The 19932-nt window shown below is 40.6% G+C and overlaps 2 protein-coding genes across 5 annotated transcripts in view; one reads left to right on the forward strand and one right to left on the reverse strand.

Annotated features, from left to right (window-relative positions):
• Window positions 1-77: 77 nt before the first annotated feature.
• CCNK (cyclin K) lies at window positions 78-18401 on the reverse strand. Of its 3 annotated transcripts, none has more exons than XM_086750059.1 (11): window positions 18263-18401; window positions 16494-16760; window positions 15418-15499; window positions 14680-14811; window positions 13812-13917; window positions 12720-12777; window positions 10256-10425; window positions 8754-9046; window positions 4754-4787; window positions 3522-3596; window positions 78-1406 (listed from the first exon to the last, which is right to left on the reverse strand). In XM_086750059.1, the coding sequence occupies exons 2-11, from the start codon at window positions 16688-16690 to the stop codon at window positions 784-786; spliced, it is 1770 nt and encodes a 589-aa protein (XP_086606185.1). In that variant the 5' UTR covers window positions 16691-16760; window positions 18263-18401; the 3' UTR covers window positions 78-783. The 3 variants fall into 3 exon arrangements, with proteins under 3 accessions (XP_086606185.1, XP_086606187.1, XP_086606186.1); XM_086750061.1 differs by having other exon boundaries at window positions 18291-18363; XM_086750060.1 differs by lacking the exon at window positions 18263-18401 and adding an exon at window positions 17940-18235.
• A 66-nt stretch (window positions 18402-18467) lies between these two features.
• The window catches only part of SETD3 (SET domain containing 3, actin N3(tau)-histidine methyltransferase), a 63319-nt gene continuing 61854 nt past the window's right edge, over window positions 18468-19932 (forward strand). The window contains exon 1 of one of the 2 annotated variants that reach the window (XM_086750057.1): window positions 18468-18577. The gene's annotated coding sequence lies outside the window, so the exon portion shown is untranslated. Of the gene's footprint in view, window positions 18578-18825; window positions 18880-19932 lie in introns of those variants that run through there. The other variant, XM_086750058.1, reaches the window with a different exon arrangement.

A 19932-nucleotide genomic window follows, 5' to 3' on the forward strand; every position in this document is an offset into this window, starting at 1 on the left:
GACCACAGCTGAAATACTTTTCAGTAAGTACCATAAGTTATGAATTTTGAACTAATATGAAAAACCTGGAAATCCACTAAATTCAGAACCAATTTTATTTGGGTAGATGTGAACGAAGTAGTCCCATTTATAATCAGGATGTACATCACAGTAGGTTGTTACATTCAGACTTTCACACTTAGAAAATATATATATTATGTACAGGAATTTGCAAATAGGTGTAAACATACAATACTTTAAGATACCAGTACATTCCAAAACAAAAATATCAGCAAGGCAAACACCTCAAAATGATTCCAGTCAGCTAGCATTCAGGATCTCTCTTAAATAAAGTAGTTTTTATGCTTGACATCGTGTTGTTTTAATTATTACTAAAAATGAAGTTTCTTAATATAGATCAAATTTCACGGTATCTGGCTATTTTGATACTCAAAAATAGGCACTGATTTCTAGAAGGAAATTTTCTTCTTACTGATATAATTGAGCCAATATGGCTGGTTTTGCTAGTACAAAGTAATCCAGTGCTGGAATAACTCAAGACAATTTAAACTTAAGTCAAATGTATAAAGTTAGAATAGATACTGCAAAGCTGATTAAAATCTAGAAGCCTATATAACTCACCATAAAGAATACTGCAAACAGATCAGCTAAATTTTCATTTCACCGCCTCATTTCTTCATCTAAATTATACAAATTAGCCTCCTCTCCATCTTTACAAAGTAGGTTTTGGCTAGCTACTCCTGCCTAGTCAACAGCAAGGGATATCGTGCAAATTACCTCATGCTATCTCATCCACGTAGCACGTCCAAGTCCTGCTACAGGTGGCATACCAGGAGGTGGAATTGGAGGTGGTACAGGCGGCTGTCCACCCGGAGGAACAGTGGGCGGGGGGTAACTAGCTGGTGGCATTCCCAGCCCTGGAGGTGGATGAGGTGGTACTGCATGAGTTGGAGGCAGTCTTGGAGGTGGGAAATTAGGGTTGTATGTAGGAGGAGGAGGATACCCAGGAGTAGGAGGTGGAATATTGGGTGGGGGGAATGAAGTAGGGGGTGGAGGTGGAACTGGTGGTGGAGGGTTGGGAGGATAGACATGAGGATGATACGGTAGATGAGCTGGTGGTCCATAGGCCGGTGGTAAAGCTCCATAAGTTGGTCCTTCTGTTTTCATCATTGACTGAAGACTTTGATAACCCTCCCCTGACATATAAGAATTTGTAGTAGACATCCCTGTAATATAACTGGTGGGAGGTGGCGGGGGAGGACGATGCGGCAGAGGTGGAGGTTGATGTACTGGGGCAGGATGAGCAGGGGGAGGAATCTGGACCTTTGGCATATCTACTGAGTCCACAGTAGTAGATTGCTCTGCTTCTCCCATTGAAACTGCAGTTGTCAAAGGAGGCTTGCGCTCTGGAAAAGAAAATTTCATTTACTATTTTGAAGGACAGTGGCAATTAACAGCTTCTGAGTATGTTATATTTTTCTTCCAGTTAACATATCAAAAGACGACTCCATTCTCTAAGTCTCTGAATGCCGTATGGTATCCAGTCAGACCTCCTTATATCACTAGAAAATATGTAAGCTGCATAACAAAGCTCCAAGTCAGCTTTTCCCATTCTAAAAGTTAAATATGTCTTCCATTCTCATTACTATTACCATACAATTTAAATATTTTTCTACAGTCAGCAGCAATTAGCAGACTGGATGGACAAAATCACAACTAGCAGATTTTAAAAGTCATGAGACTTTTGATCAGTGCTTCAATCTTCTTTAGTCCAGGCCTCCCTTCTACCTCCAGGAGGCAGCCTGAGATTACCCTCTGCACTTCACTTGCCTCCCATGTTGGGAAATATTATTTGAGAATACAGGCCAAAGTCTCAAGTCTTTAACACTCAGTTCTAAACCTGTTTACCAAACAAAAGAAAAAAGAAAACCAGAGGGTAATTAAGAAAGTGTGATAGATTGCTTGGGACATGAAATCTGATCAGCTCTGTTCCACTGATTAGTTTCAGGGAACTCAGTACCTGACAGCCTAGGGAAGTTCATAAAAAGGTAAGAATTTTACAGAATTATACTTGGCCATTTCTGGCAAGAACATGCTTTAAACTGTCTTCTCTTTTATTCTTTTTTTCCCTCTTTATACAGACATTATGTAAAGTAAGGAATACCACAATAAGACGACTGACCTAATGGCAACATCTCTGTGTGGTCATACACTCAGTATTAAAATGCCCAACAAAAAAGAGTTCGGGGCATCTTGACATCCATCTTGCTTGTATATATAAACATCTAAAATATTTTTCAGTAAGAAAAGTTATTTAGAAGCAGATATAGGGCAGTCACTTCCAGTGGCATGCAACAACTAAACTGACAATGCTAAATGGAACTTGGGATAAATCCACCTTCTAGTACTTTGGTTCACTTTGTCAATAACCATTCTTAGTTTTCACCTGATTTTTCCTCAGAGCCCCAAAAGACAAGAACCAGACTCTAAAGATTGTTGTTAAAATGTTTCAGTGCTTACATAATGATTTGCTTGTATAAACAAATTCTAAGAGTAAAATTCTAGATAACAAGGGAAACACATTTGTTACCTGCCTAAATAGGACTTATCTTATCTAAGCAGACGTAATTTTAACAGCAAACTTGTCCCCTACGACACCTACATAACTAGATCATGTAAGGTTGGTATGCTGGCTGTGCTACCTGTGATTTCAATGACTGCTAGCTTCTGAATTATATCAGAGAGTAATTTCCCCATTTGCTCATTTTGAGAACCATTCCAGATGCAAGATGTGCGTTCAAGATTTACTAACTGAAGGAATAATGAACACGATATCCAGAAGAACCCTTTCATTCTTAATTAGATTTTAACAAATGGGGAAAAATAATCCTACTATATTTCAGAGCACTGTTTTGGTCTCTTGTAATTCCCTGTTAGAAGCTGTCATCTTACAGTTACACTATGGACCACGCTCTATAAAATATTTATGTCATATTTACGGGTCACTGGAAGGACAGCTAATGATGCATCAAGGTGCTGGAAGCACATTTTTACAACAGCACAGTTTATTTTGCAAATATAGGGCATGTGTGCAGTGTTAAAAGTTCTCTGGCAGATTAAAGTCCTTTTTTGCGACACAGCAAAGAAAGTATCCCCCTTATTGTTCAGACATTACACACCTGTAGGATTTTCTGTACTAAAGATATAACATAGAGGACTTCTATGGGTTAGCTGGAAGCTACTCTAGTAATAAAATATGGCATCTGCCACCCTTTTGAAAACATAAGTCCCCTTTTACCTGCCAGTGACCTAGTATAGTCTTGTTTCCATAACTTCTTTTCTTCTGTCTGGAAAAGCCTGTGCTACTAAGATAAAATTCCCTGTGGAGCTTATCTACCCAATGCTTTTACTTGCCAAGCTGATTAATCAAGGCAACAACCCCTCTCCACACACCACCACCACCTGAAAAGCAAAAGCAATTAACTGCAAGAGTAAATGTGTTTTAGAAAATAAAAGCTTACCTGGAGGTGGATGTGCAGGAGGTATCGGTGGATGCGAAGTTTCAATTTTAGGAATTTTAGATGGCGGTGGCGGTTCTAAAAAAAAAAAACCCAAAAACCCAAACATTTGGAAGTTCCTAATTGGCTATTGCTCTGCAATATTTTCCAAAGTCCATGTCTAGTCTCACAGTAATGATTATCATATCATATTACACTACGCAAAGGTACAGGGGAAACCCTATACACTATGTATAGGCTGATGGCTGGACTTGATGATCTTAGAGGTCTTTTCCAACCGTAATGATTCTATGATCTGTATGCTTAATAAAGAAAACTAAAATCAAGACCTTTGTATAAACTGGCATCAAGTATCACACACATCTTCTGAAAGAACACATGCCTACAAATTCAAGCTATGTATTTTATAACTAGAGACAAATTGTCCCAGTAACACTATGAATGTGTAGATGAGCACATGTACATTTTCTTGCACAAAACTGTAACTTATAAATACTTAAACAGATCTCAGGAGAAGCTGAACTATGCTCTGCAAGGGGAACACATGTCTAAAAACCAAACAAAATGGCAATTGCACAGGAGAGAGAGAAGTGAGAACAGACAGCTCTCCAGAATGTATCTGCAGTGCCAGAGAGGGAGAAGTGCCAAATTTACTTAGGAAAAGGTTACAGAATCACATCCTAGTGATCCTAAAATGCATTGTTTGAAATTAGCAGAATGAAGGAAAAAAAAAAAACAAACCCACAAAAGAACTAGATGTGATCGCTGCAGGGAAGCATTCCTTAAGCTGGACTGTATATGTATTGATACAAAATGCCTTTTACTAGCAGCCATGCCAACAACCAATTACAAAACTCACTGATTACCAACAGACTTATTAGTGTAGCTATTTAATGACACAGTACCTTCAGCCACTTCAAGATCCCACAGCTTGCTGAAGAACTACTCTAAATGATGCATGGAGTTACAAGTTCAGAGTTGAGTAGTTTAGCAAGATTTCTACTGAACAGACTGTATTAAGGGACGTTTAGGGCACAGTTACACTCTAGTTTTTCAAGTTCTGGAGTTAGGAACATTTTAAAAACAGTTACAATATATATTTAGAAATGCATTATTAGGATCAGAATAGTTTAGAACTGTCAAGCCTGTAAGCAAACAAAGCATCTGTCAGCAAATGACTTATTCTGACTAAAACAGTAAAACGAAAGCAGTATGAATTGAAAATTAGCATTTACCTGATGTTTTTGTTTCTTCTTTTGGAGATACAGCCTTGTTAAAAAAAAAAGAAAATATGATCACTGCAAAATACAAAACATTTTAAAATAGTGACAAGTGAGCAAAATCGCAAATAACTTACAGCCTGATGAAGAGCTTTTGTACAAATATGACTACGCCAGAACCAGTTTCCAATTCAGAACCAGTTTCTTCCTCCCTCCACTAAAGGGAGGCAGGATAAACCCTTTATTTGTTCCTCTGCTTTTATTAGGAGGCTAATAATGTCCAATCTCTTTAGACAGATGCAACACACTGACTGAAGTCAAATCACATTGGGAAAGCTCAGCTTCACTGGCAGAATAAAAAGATTGAAAAAATAGCAGCTATGTTAGATATGGCATTTCCTGCCGTTCTCACAGTTGAGTAATATATTTAACTTATTTGTCATCCATTGAACACACATCATGGTCGGGCACACTGCTCACTAAGCTGAAAGCTAGAGACTTGGCCTCTGTTCTTGATTCTGCTTTGGCCTGTCATTCAACCTTTGCCAAAATCAGTTCAGGCCTTCATGCTTTCTTTACCAGGACAGGAGGGCAGTGCAAGTGTTGCTCAGTGTGAAACATTTCAAAAGGCTTCAGATGGAACTCACTCTATAAAAGCCAAATGTTATGCCAGAAAAAAAATTTATGCACACTGAGCAAAACACACCAAACCTAACATTATCCCTCCAATCACAAGTTTTTGGTTGTTTTTTTTTGTTGTTGTTGTTGTTGTTGTTTTATTGCGTGTTTTTTTCAAAGAATCACAGACAAAGGAGTAAGAAAAATCTGTCCAGCTTACTTAGTCCAACTGAGATGGCTAGTTGATGGTCTTTGAGAAAACCAGAAAGCCTAACTGAAATTTTAAGTACAATAAGCTTAGTTACAAATGTATTTAAAATTAATTATAAAAGTCAGAGGGGTACAGTAAATAGCTTCTCTGTCTTTTGAATGAAAGGGGTTTTTTAAGGGAATATTTAACACCAGCAGCTTTATCTTTGCCAACTGTTGCTCAGTTCCCATCACTTTACTTTCTGCAGCAGGAATGGGCTTGCACTTCACTCCAATTTGAACGAGTTTTCCTTAATTCTGATGGGTACTCTCAAGATTTCTGCTGTCTAATGCTAGGGTACCCAAGGCCTGCTTGAGGCTACCTCATTCTTACATTCCTTTGATAAATGTTTCAATTCATCTTCAGCCACCTTCCCCCTGCTTTCCTGCTTTCTAAAGCCAATCTTTATCTTCTCATTCCAAACATACATACTTTTCTTAGTGACTCTCACAGACTCATCTGCTGCCTTCGTTTAACTTGTGCAGTCTTTTCTTGATTTTCTAGCACTAAATTCCTTGTCTGTAAAACGGAATGCAAACATCTGATCTCCCTGCACTTTCAAACAAGTCTCCACTACTTGCAACATTTCCAAAAATCACTCATCCTGTGAAGCCAGTTGATCGCTTCAAGTGGCAATCAATTCTGTTATTGTGCATTTGTTAACACTGAGCAACGTTCAGAAAATAATGTAATTGAGGTACACCGTTAGAACAGAACAGGCAATTGGAGCCAAATAGCTTGTGTGACAAAACCAAACATCAGTTAAAACTGTATTGATGCTAAAGAAAAAAAAAATAAATAAATCAAGAAGTAACAAAACCAAAGCCTGTTAGAATAACGGCAGATGTTAAAATACAAGACAAGCTTTTTTTTTGTTCTTCTGCTGCACTGTAGTTGTATTGCTCCAGTTACGACACCCCAGGGTCAACATTACCAACTGATTAGCATGCTGATTGATTGTTACTTAATACTTTCATAATAAGCTCGATCCATACCACAATGGAACTGTTATTTTAGTGCTGTTTCTATGTGCATTAAAATTGTTCCCCCTAACAATTTTTAGTTTAATCAAACTAAACATACTATTTACATCTAATGATTAACCAGTGTATTTTTAGTGAAGCCAACTGAACATTCAAGTGCTCTTCACCACCAGAGATGCAGAGGATGTGCTTTAGACACCTAGTATGGGTCTGTAAGTCATGGGCCAATGCCTCAACTGCTTGAAAGTATCTTGGCTCAGTAGAAGGCAATGGAGTTATGAGTTCATGCAAATGGAAAATCTGGCCTCCAAGAACAAAGTGTGTTTATGTTCTGTACAAACGAAAGGAGAATTCATGTAAGGCCCTATTTATAGAAGGAGGCAAACATTTTAAGGTTTATGGTACATCTAACTGAAGAACATTTTAGAAGTGCCAAGTAAATCTTTTAAACACCACACATCTTGCTCTCCTAGACTGCTTTCTGAAGAATGATTTCGGATCATAACATTTGCTTTTCTCAAATTCATCCTGTTTGTACTTTTCTCCTACAAAACTCCCCCTGTGAGTCACCCTTTGCTTTGTATTTGTTCTATGCCTACAGTGTACCAGGACTTATCTTTTTATCTGTACTATTTGCTTCCTTAATTATTAGGTGATGGACCTCAAACTCTTAATTTTAAGCAAGGGTAAGTTGCTCTAAGAGCTTGACCAGAGGTGATCGTTAAAGAACAACAGACACTAGTCATGCAAAAGGCACCACTTTTTTCCATGAGGTAGTTCATTAACACATTGGATGGGGTAAAATCATTAGTACTGTAAAGTTAGAGCCCTAACATGAATGAACAAGCATTCATAACAACTTACAGTCAGATGGACACATACAGAAAAATCTAAATTGTTATTTACAGTTTCTGATGTGTCAAACTGTCCCAGACATTTTTGCTGAAGAACAATAAGAAAAGAGTTCCCTGTCCTACTGATCTCACAAACCAAGCTGAGTTTGTGCTGATGGTAGAAAAAGTATGAAAAGTACATACTACTTATAAAGAGCCCTCCCAATTTTCAAGCTAATTAACACACTTTATCAACTTTCTATCTTGAACAACTCTGAAGTTCAGTACAAGAACTATGTATTTCAGTGCAGATTTTTTTTTCCTCTGGTAGTAGGCTATATCTTGTAATTACAAGACCAAGGATTTAGAGAGTTGCATTTTTTTCTCTTTTTTTTTGGGAGGCTGCTATCATGAAGATGCTGCGCTCTTCCAATTCAATTTCATTCTACCATTTGTGCTTCTTCATGTGCTTCTTGGTTTGGTTTTTTGTTTTTTTTTCCCCCCCTCGAGGTCTGTTCTGTAGTTTGGGCATACATTAATTACAAGTTAGAGCAAAAGCTGTAAAAGCTGTACAAAATTTACTTCCTAAATGGACTTGTTCCAAAGATTTTACTTCTGAAAACACTCTTCTTACTATGTATATGCAAGAAGATTTGGTTAACACTTCAACACTTTTTTTTTATAACTTAAAAGTGAAAAAAACCTGCAAGAAGTGTAGATTAAGGTCTGAAAGCTTCATTTGGACTTGATGACTGTGGAAAAGCACTCAGAGTACTTGTGATATTATCCAACTGCCAATGTACTTACTTTCTTTCAATGATGAGATGATGATACAGACGAAGTGATATTTTAATGTACGATATATTTTTAGGCTTCTACTGTTATTAGATTATTTTGAAAGACGACTTTTAAGAATTTTGACACAACTTGAGAAGCCACTGTTCTCAAATGATGTCTTCATCAGCATTGTGCACGTCTCTACATTCAGATATGGCAGAAGAGACTTTCTCTAAATCAAGCCTGCTTAATAGCGAAAACAACAAAATTTGAAAGCACAGAATCACAGAGGTAGAACCTTAATAGCTCATGCTGACTTAAAAGTCTCTCCACTGACTTTGCCTCAAGTGGAATGAGAATGCAGTACACCACAAAAGTATGTTCTACATTAACATACTTGCCATATAACCAACAGAAGTCTACCACACAAAATTAATCACCAGGCTCATTCTTAAAGCAAACACAAGTCTGCTGCACACTGCAGCCTTTAAATCAAATGGACATCAGCTCAACCTAAAAGTAAAATGCAAGTTAAAGTTCAAAGTTAAACTTACTGCTGGTCTTTTAATCTGCCTAGGAGGACTTGACTGAGGAGAAGGCTTTTTAGATTGCTGTGCTTGTGTTTGCTGCTGCTGCTGCTGCTGCTGTTGTTGTTGTGCTGACTGTTGCGACTCTTTTTGCTGCTGAGTCTGTGATTGCTCTGAACCCTGGGATTGCTGTGATTGCTGTACCGTGGGTGCCTGGGGTGTAGATTGAAGAGATGGTGGCTGCTGCAACTGGTGAGGAGTATGATGAGGCATTTGCTGTTTTCCCTGTGAGTACAGATCCAGGATCTGATGACAGATGTCTTTAAAGAAAAATTATCCAAAAGATTACACATCCATAATGTACAAGTGTACATTTAATACACAATAATCAACTAAGCTTTTTACATTTTACACTCAAGGAAAAGAAAACCTTTCTAAAAAAGCTAAATGAGTTCTTTCAATAAGCGTTCACTGACACAGTAGCAGAAACCAGAGAGACTCCCATTCTGTAACACTCTTTGGCAGGGATTCAGCAGAGACCTACATGAAATTGAAGTAACTCTGAAAAAAGCCACGATACAAGCAAAGCGAGTAACCATTCATTCAAGAAATCACCAGAACTGTACGGTATTCATTTAAAAGTTCTAAGAGCAACAAAGGCTAAACCACCTGAACAGTAACCCATATTGTTTCACTTAAAACTTCCTTAGAACCAAACACCAGATTGTGACAAGCATTAATTTTTAAATAGAGTTTATAAAGTACCTTATGGAACTAGTACGCTTAGCCTGACATTTGTACCAGGTAAGTTAGTAAAAACTTTAATAAAGACAAATTAGTGGCCACATAACCACAATTTACTTAACAAAAGTCAAGAGAAGTCCTGCTTTATTTTATGAACTTCCTGGGATTCTCTCAAGAGGACAAGCAGCAAGTAAATATGAACAGTATATACACACAAAGGGAATAGTATTAAGATATCTGTATTGATGAAAAGGATCCATAATTCATACTCTATCAGAATTCACACAAACACACATCAGAATTCATCCCCCATAATCTGTTCCTCAGTTGCAGTACACCATAAAATTTGATTGCAATCCTAGCATAATTTGGTTAAAGAGGTCAACCATCAACGAGAAAACCACTGGAAACCAGGCTCCACTAGTTCCAGTGTTCATACAGCCACTTATTTAAAATGGAGAGACGGGATTAAAAAAAAAAAAAAAAAAAGAAAACACACACCACAACAACTTAGCAACTGATTAGCTGTGTTATAAACTAAACAAGTACTAAAGCAAATATTGATCAGAGGACTAATCATGGTAACTAAAGATGCTTCCAGACTAAGCCAGTCTTACAAGTTTAATTGAAAATCTGGTTAAGGCATAGCATGCATGTCCTGAGTTACATACTCCATACAATTATTTTGCCTAAAACCCAGATAGAAAGCAATTTGCATTTACCAATGACCTAGATCACACAGCTAAAGGAAATACTCCTCTGTTTGCAGCAAGTGTTTTTCATACCTTCCAGAACATCAACAGGAACATCTTGGACAAATTGCTCCCACCATCGTCTGTACATTGGTTTTGATGTCCACTCCTGTATTTCAAACTTACACAAGCGGCCTGCTAAGTACATAACTGCAACAGCTATGATCTCAGGTTCCCACTGCAGTGATAGTGTAGTGCACAGACTGGAATATTAAAAAAAAACAAACCAAAACACAACCCTGAAGATAATTCTGATTGTCAAAGTACTTAATGCGTGACAGCTATAATTAACAGGGTAGAAAATCCCACCACGCTTTTAACATCTCAGACAATTTTAATTAAGAGCCATGCTAAACAAGACTTTGCAAAACTAAACTGTTTCTGCGCTACTGTTATCATGAAACAAGGTAATTTTAAACAGATAATACAGAGGGCATACACCTACAGAAAGCAATATATCACAGAGGAACATCAAGTTTGGAGTTTAAAAGTAGAGAAAAGCTAACACGATATGGGTGTGGAAGAGGAGGGAAAAGACAGCCTTATATTCCAAGTATGGGCAGCTACATTCCACTCTAGTCTCACCTGTAGTGCTAACTAAAAGTAGTAGTGTTCTTATTCGTTGCTACACAAGCATGCTGTCACTGCATGACACTGGTTAGGGAATGATGTCCGCATTTGGATTTTAGAGTTTCCAAATGTTCTTCAATAAAGTGTAAACAACCACTAAAAAAAACCCCCACAGAACAGCCAACATGAACTTGTAAAACAACTTGTCAAGCACAATGCAAGTTTTAGATCAAGTTGTAACAACTGTAAAAGGTTATCTCTTGAATAGCCGTTGTTAAAGCTAATGCTAAAATATTATTGGTATTATTGATATTAAATGAGTAAGTTCCTGTCATAATCAAAGTTACTGTTTCCTGATATTAATTTTAAATTACAGAATTTTTCTTGTTTTTTCTTTTACGTTTTTTTTTTCCCCTCCATAGATTCTGTAACATAGGATCTGCGTAAAGAATGTTAGATCCAGCTAGTCAGCTAAGTCCTGTGAATTCACTGATGAATTCATTATTATGTCCTTAAATGCATCAAAACAGTAGCCCAGACAGTAGTTTAAATCAGCTTTGTCTCCAGTGGGCGACACGTAACTGAAGGCCAACAGGCTACTTAAACACTGGCAGAATCACGACAACAGTAAACCACAAAAAAGACACAAGAACTAGCTCTTAAAACATTGATTTCCTATAATTACTTTCACAAAATTTACTCTGGGGGTGTACTGTGGCTGCAAAAGAACAAAACCCTCTATTCTAAAGATCGGTAGGGCAAAATACAGAATTTTTAGCCACGGAAACAAGTACAATTTTAATATGATGCCTATTAAGGAAACACAAGACAGCCTCTCAAGAGCAGACATAAGTATTATTAGAAACAATCACTTCAACCTCATACTAATGTTTTCCTAGAGTGCATATTCTTTAATTATTAAATTTCTTCAATTATTAAACATCATCTAATTCCAAGTACAGCAGTGTCCCCAAAGTTTGATGTTTGATGGATATATAACAGAAGTTTTCCCTGACAGTCGAGCCTGTAAGATTGACTGATCTGCAAGACTGACAACAGCTGAAGTAAACACCTCTCGACACCCAAATACGCTGAGCAACCTTTTGCTCAAACTTATTCAGAGAGTTTAGGTGACATCTACAGAATGTGCTCCCACACTGGGCTACTTCAAATTAGGTGTATGAATAAACATGCACCTCTTTTTTAACGGTGTTCTACTGCTATAGGTATGACTGAAAGCAATATACTTAGCATTTCTGAATAGCCAGGCCAGTTACACATGTTCTTAAGTGTCTGCTATGGAAATTAAAAATTACATTTAACTGTCCTTGGCGAATTAACTTGCCCAGCTCTGTAGAAGCCTCCTTATCAAGACTAAAGTGTTTTTGGGCTTTTGTGGTTTTTTGTTTTTTTTTTTTTCCTAATACCACACTACACATGAAAAGCGCTTCTACACACACTCCTCTAATTGACATGATCCTTGTACTGCAAATCCATTATCTGAGAAATTCTAAATCTAGTGCTAAAAACTGTATTCCTCACTGAATTTAATGGCTAGTTTACAGCTTAAAAAAAAAAAGCTGACCCAACATGATGGAATTGGGAAGTGCCACAGATCTCAGGTTAGGCAAGAAGCTAGCTTCTATCCCGGAGATCTATAATCTGGTTTGGCCCTCTCAAACAGTAACTTTTTTTTTAAACACAGCATTACATCATTACCACAACATTGCAAAGGTCTTAATGGTCTACTTGTATACTTATCCTAAATTCCCTGCTCAATGGAACTATCATGGTAATGATGGAAAGAAAAACTGATGAACACGATTAAAAAAAATATTTAACAAGGATTTGTCAAAGAAATATCTATTCACAGAATAAAGTAACAGTAACTATTTAACTTTCAAAAGGTTTCCTAGAAGTATCTTACCTGTCATTGACAAAAGTCCATGCCATTTGAACCAGTTTCTGAATTTTATTTTTGTCTCCTGAAAGGCAACCAGAAAAGTTGTAAAAAATAAAGTTGTTAGGAAGGACAAACAGTTTGAAACAGAATACTCTTGCGCTGCTAATGTAAATTAAGCTCTGAAAATTAATAACAGGCTGTCACAGTTTAGCCCCACTTGGGACTAAGCCCTATGCAGTCACTTACTCACTCTCCTGACCCTCTGCAAGGGAACAGAGCAGAGATAATATAACAAGAGGTTTGAGATAAGGACAGGAAGAGATTATTCAACAGTTACCATTACAGGCAAAACAGACTCAACTTGGGGAAAACGAATTAAATTTCTTAACAATAAAACCAAAGTAGGACAATGATAGAGAAAACCAGATGTTAAGAACACGTTCCCCCCACCCTACCCCTCTTTGTGGGCTTAACTTAATTCCCAGATATCTCCAACCTCCTCTGCACGGGGTGCAGTCCCTCAAGAACAGGCTGTCCCAGCGCAGGCCCTCCACAGGCCACAGCCTCCTTCAGGCATCCCCCTGCCCAGCGTGGGGTCCTCCACGGGCTGCAGGTGGATCTCTGCTCCTCCGTGGGCCTCTATGGGCTGCAGGGGGACAGCCGGCCTCACCATGATCTTCAACGCGGTCTTCACCATGGGCTGCAGGGGGAATCTTGCCTGGAGCAGCTTTACTGCTCCTTCTCCTTCTTCACTGACCTTGGAGTTCACAGCCATTCCTCTTGCTATTCCTCTCACAAGTCATCTCTCCTCTCTTCTCTTTGCTCAGCTCAGCTGGGCCGGGCTGGGCCCGGACAGCTCCCAGAGGGAGGCCAGAGTGCAAGGCCTGTGCCCACACTTCTGGTTTATTTTCCCCTTCTTAAATACGTTATCACAGAGGTGTTATCACTGTCACCAATTGGCTCAGTCTGGGCTAGCAGCGGGTCTGCCCTGGAGCCGTCCAGGTCCACAGGACAAAGGGGAGACTTCAAGTAGCTTCTCCAGAAACCACCACTGTAACCCCCCTGCTGCATAAACCCAAGATACAGGCATTACTTGCTCACCCTGTAATATTTTACCTTTGAGTTGTTTGGCATACTTGAGAAGAAATTGGTATGGATGTTCCACTTGCAAATCAAACTTTATTGTTTGTAGTAAGATTCTTTCAAGGACCATCACTTCTTCCTAGAGAATGTAACCAGGTAACCATAATATTATTCCTTTTTTTACTCACAAATATTTTATGCCGGTATAGAGCATGATACAGAGCATCTTTAGGCAAACATGTTTGTTTGCTTTTGCTTGATCAGGGTTTGTCCTCAAGAAGAACAGAAATCTCTCCAACTTAAAACATTATTTTAAACCCAGATTCACATTTACTTGGAGCAGGACAGGGGATGTAGTGTTTAAAATTCCTTTTCCTCCATGGAGGAAAGAACTGAACCAGATACAGCACGAAAGTGTCAAATACACAAAATCACAACAAAAAGGGAAGCTCTCACCACATTTCTCTCCTGGGTTTCAGATCCTTCTGCTATTTATAATAAGCAAGTGTTGAGAGAAGCATAGTTTTACTATGTCAAATACTCTAAACAGGAAACTTCTCAATACTTTGAGATGTAGATCTCTTACTCGACTTAAGATTTGCTATTAATTGCTTCCTAAAACAATATTAAGACTGTCAAATACGACTTGTTGAGGTTTCTAGCTCCAATTAGAATTACTCAAATTTACTTTAGTTTGCAAAATAACATCAGAATTTATATGAGATAAAATGTAAAGTTTTAATACAAACAATTATCCCAGTAGACTCTCAAAGCTACTTGCATTAGCAAGGAATATTTTCATAGCTACCTATTATGTTACTCAAAAGAGCTATAAATGCATGCTGAACAGATAATTTCATTTAGAACAACTGCAAAGCAACTTCGACATTAGTACTTTTACCTTTGGATCATCTCCAAACTGTCCAAACTGTACATCATTTAGCAAGCTACGGGCTGTTTTAATTATATCTTTACATTTCTTAGGTGTTTCTTCAACTTTTCCTGCCAGGAAGAGACAGCAGGCTCCTGTCACCTAAAAAAGAAAGTGCTTTCAAAAACTCGTCTGCATGTAGATACGAAATACAGTACAGCATTATATAAAAGCACTGTCAGTTTCCATTAACAGTTCTGTAAAGACTTCCCAGCAAACACTTAATAAGCATATTAATTCATTATTTTATTATAGTGTTAATTTAAACTTTTGCTTTCTCAAAGGAAAAACAGAATTTGGAGGACTGTGCCTGTTACAAAACTTTATTTCAGGGTCAGAAACTCATAGCGGAATTTGTCCTGGTTTGGCACTGTCTGTGCAGTTTTAAGATGGTATTATATCTTTTTTTTTTTTTTTTCCCTTTTAGCCAACACAGGAGTGCTAAAACTATAGCTAAACTCTTTCTAAAGAACAGTATCAACAAGACATAACTGCAATGTCAATATAAATATGTTTCTAAGCAAAAATAGACATGTGTAAACAAGCAAGAACAATGTATCTTAAGCTGTAATGATTTCAAGATAAAATGCTTGGTTTTCATCATTCAGAGTGGTGGACAGCAGTAGTACCAGTTAACTTATGATTGTTTCAAATAGTCCACATCTAGCGCAACCATTATATTAAGTCATCAATATTGTAAATACTTACATATCTTGGGAATTGCTTGAAGGAATGAAACATATAAAAGCGATGAAAATAAATTATTCCGGTTGCTAGAGTATCATAGTGTCTGTGGTGCAGAATAAGGACTTTCAAACGGGGCATAAAACAAATTTAAAACCAAACATGCAGAAAGGAAAAGATACATTCTGGTGTATCAAGCACCTCAAGTAATTGTCCATTCAGCAACCAGCTAGAAAACACTGCAAGTAACGCAGGAGCTTTAGAAAAAAAAGGCACAAACTCCCTTAAGGCTGTGTAAATGCTATGATTCAGCCCAGATGCAGCTGATACTTAAAGCATTTATTGGAAATGTGCGAACTCCCAATCACGTTTATAAGGAGAATCCATGCAAGTTCATCCTCATGTTAAACCATACCTGCTTCAAAAGTAAAAACCAGCAATAGGTACATAAAGAAACAGAACAATTATCACCTCACAGTAAGGTTACAAATTATTCACACTTACAAATGCAAATAAAATCTGAACATGCTCCCAACTCTTCTGTTCAAGAAGAGTAAAATTTCATCTTCACTAGGTTCTGTTAAACAAAGAACTGAGAAGATTAAAAGAAGCAAAGGAACATAGGAAGCAAAAAGTTTAAGTGGCAGTCTATGAGAAAGGAAAGTGCAGAGAACCTACTAATACAAACAAAGTTGTAAATCCTAACCACAACAAAACAAAAATAAAAATGAAGAGTGGGGAGGCAGAGGTTAGAAGCCTCAGAGGCAAAATATGTAGAAAAATGAATTTCAAAATTCAAAACTTGAGAAGTTACGTAGATTCATGTAGCAAGAGACCAAGTCTGACAATTGTCAAAAGTTATTCTTAATTGGCAAGCCTGTATCATCCTCCTTCTCTACCACCTCGCTTATCCAATGAATGGAGAAAAATGATGTAGGAACACATTAAATCAAAAGGCAAGTAAGCTCAGAAAGATTTTTGATCAACGATTAAGGAATATTTGAACAGCTAACTAAGCACGCAATCCCATTCTCATACATTTTATTCTGAAAATCCACATTCTTAAAGACATTTCATACTAACATGAATTGAAAGGATACAGCCCTAAACGTGTTCCCACGTCAAATATGAATCTGGCCCCCTCCCTGCGGTACCGCGCTTCAGTAGCTGGATCAAGCCCTTCTAGCTGCGATGGTGTATGAGCCAAGTCTTTCTTATCCCAGTACCAACATGGCTTTGTATGGTCCAGGTTTGCCAAGTTTACAGAAGGGCTGGAATTTTCTTTATTTTCCTTCATTTATTAAAACAGAATTGTTCTTGCTTTTTAAGTTTTCAAAAATGAAGTCTTCAGATAGCTGCTTCAGAACCTTAAAGAAAAGAAAAAGGGATTTCTTTATACATGGAGAAGACCTCCCCCCTGCCCTCATGCTCAAAGATGAGTAAAGAGAAACAGCATTTAACCTTGCCCACTGAAAGACAAGCAATATTTAACCCCGCCCTTATCTTCCCCATATACTGCAAATTCAATTCCAAGAAACAGGCACAGGTTATCTTTGCTATTAGCTGATTAATAAAGAAACTTCAAGAATGCGTTATCAACAATATCTGCTACTTCTTAGTAGAATAACTTTCACCTACTTTGTCCACAAGATAAGGAAAAACAATTCAGCGATGGTAGCAGCAAGACTTGAAACGCTGGAGAGGGGGCAGAATTAACCCACTACTCATAGCTAGGAAACACATTTGTTAGGTCAGTCTGAATGGTAATTTAAATAAAGAGAGAATGAAGACTGTCTTGCTGCCTTTATTTCCTTCAGGCACAAAACTACTCTTACTGGAATTCAATAAACTACAGATACTACGCACAAATTACTGCAGTCACCTGCAAAGGTTTGCATAACAAATAGCAATTAACACATGATGCAATGTATTCGCTCTAAGCAAAACGGTCAGAGAAAGACCCAAACTTAAAACTCTTGAAATCAAGCTCTTAGTTTTCCAGATGTTGCCCTTCTGAAAACAGAACGATCACATAAACTGTCAGAAAAACTATGCCTGCAATCAACATCTCACTAAACTTCAAGTTTATCTTTTTCAGATTAAGGAAACCGTCTTTGCTCCACGTCGGTTTTGGAAGAATCTTTGCAACTAATGGTAGCAGTGACAGACCAACCCAACGTCTGTCACAAATAAGTGAATGGCTACTTAAAACTATTTCCAGAGCCAGCAAAACAGCCCTGTGGCACAGCCACGCATTCCCATCCCATTTATCAAGAAAGTGTTATTCTTACAACTATTATGGTTCTTCTTCTTTACAAGTTATTTTCTTTCCTAACGCTGTAAACATTTTAAAACCCAGTTAACACTAAAATTGCCCGAAGCGACAAGATCTGCTTCTAGGAGCAGCGAAAGCATTTCCGAATACAAAATCGGGAATAAAAACCATCAACCCGAAAACATCCTAAACAAACCACCTCAAGCACCCCAATCCAAACCGCAACGACCGAAACGAACAACGAAAGCTTTTCTTCTGCCTTTTTACGCACCCCATTAACACAGAGAAGATTTCCGGAGCTCGATCATCATTTTTTACATCCTACTTTACCCCAACCAGCCGACCGAGAGCCCAGCTGCGTCCCCTACAGCCCCCAAACCGGCGAGGGGTGTTCAAGCTCCTCCCAGACTCGGCCCCCCCGCCCGCCGCAGACGAGGCGGTCGGTGCCCGGGGAGGCGCTCGCTCCCCGCCCCGGCCTCCACGCTCCCTTCGTCTCTTCCTCAGGCCCCGGCTCTCGCCGGCGGGCGGCCCGGGAGGGAGGATGGGGGGTGGGTGAGCCCAGCCCCGGGGCCCCACGCAGGCGCGCACACTCACAGGCCACGCGCGGGAGAGGAGACCCCACCGGAGCGCGGAGCCTCTAACGACAGCGCAGCCTCCGCGCCCTGCGCGCCGCCATCTTGGGAACCAGGCCAGGCCACTCGCTGCGTCATCACGTCGGCGCGTGAGGACGGAGGCCCTGCTGCCTAGCTACCAATGAGAAACGGCAACCCCCAGCCCCCGACCAATCCCATCTCCTTCAGCAGCAGCCAGGCGCGAGAAGCAGGCTGGCGACGTGCTCCCGCAGTCTTGGAGTAGACCAATCAGAAAGCCGGAGGGAGAAGATTGCAAGCCGTCGGAGCCAGTAGAAAGGTGAAGGCATGGGTTAAATCCCAGCCAATGGGGGAGCGGCCATGCCCTGTTTTAAGGCCAGTAGAGAAGACGAAGGGCTGGACGTTGGGGATTGGCCGCTATGGATCCCGGAGGGGGTGGGGCCTTCCGGCTGGACGCGGCTAAGCCAATGGCGGTGGAGGGGGCGGGGCCGGGCCAGGAGTGCGGGGCTGGGGCAAGCTCGGCCGCTGGCTCCCCACCCGCGGGCAGCGGCGTCCGGTGCGAGGGGCTGGGGCTCTGTGCCGCTCCCGGCAGGCGAGGCAGGAGCTGCCGCCGTGCGGGAGGTAAGGCGGGGCCTTGCCCGCGGCCCCTCTCTTGCTTAAGCCGGTCACCCCTCGGCCAGGCCCCCCCCGGCGGGGGGCTCGGGCCCGTCCCCTCAGCCCTCCCGGGGGCCTCACCCCGCCGCGGCCGGCCCCGCCGCTAACACTATTTCCGGACACCGCCTCCCCCGCCGCCCCGGGGCGCGCTCGGCGGGCCCGCCGCCTCACCGCCCCCTCCTTTTTCCCCTCTCTCCCCCGGGCCCGGCCTCCTGCCCCCGCCTGGCGGCCCGGGCGGCCGTTACCCCACGCGCGGGGCGCCCACGCGCCACGCCCCTCCCGCGGGTAGGGCCGCGGCCGCCCCCCGACCCCCCGGGAGCGGCCGCCTGCGTCCCGCTGGCGGGGAGGGAGCAGGGAGCGGGCCCGGCGCTGCGGTTGTCCCTCCCGCTGGCTCGCCGGAGGCGGCTGGCGTGGGCTCCTCGGTCCGCAGCCCGCCCGCCGGCTCCGCCGCGGGTGGGTCGGTCTCGTTGCACCCCGCTCCGCGCGGGCTTTAAGGGAGCAAGGCGGTGACATTCGCGTCTTCACGCTCGTTTCCTTTGTCCCACCCCCCCCCCCCCCGCGAGGCTAATCAGAAACCAGAGTAAAACAAATGGCTTAAACTGCTTTCCCCGTGATGTAATTCCTTTTTTTTTTTTTAATGTGTGACACATTTTGAACACTCCCTACTCCCACTTCGGCTCTCGGGGTCTGGCTCAGGAGTCCTCCTCTGGCAGGAAAAGAGTACTCTGGTTTCTTTCCTTTTCTCACCCAGTCTGGAACCTGCTGTAGTAAAGGGATTAAACCTTTGGAGGAAAAAGGATGGCTTTTAAAATTAGAATAAATCATTTAAACTGCTTATCTACAGGGGTTTTACTCCAGAACGGTCTAGGTGCTTCAGCCTCCTTGTGTTACTACAGCTGCTGCTGAAATTAAACTTCTTGTGAACCTTTTCTCATCTTCCTTCGTACCCAGCAACACTTGCTTAAGCTGGGGCTGTGCTTCTTCAATTCTTAGCAACTTCCTAAGTTTTTAATTTAAATG

Source organism: Chlamydotis macqueenii, chromosome 5, assembly GCF_036417535.1.
Source record: "Chlamydotis macqueenii isolate bChlMac1 chromosome 5, bChlMac1.mat, whole genome shotgun sequence".
Classification (NCBI taxonomy): domain Eukaryota; kingdom Metazoa; phylum Chordata; class Aves; order Otidiformes; family Otididae; genus Chlamydotis; species Chlamydotis macqueenii.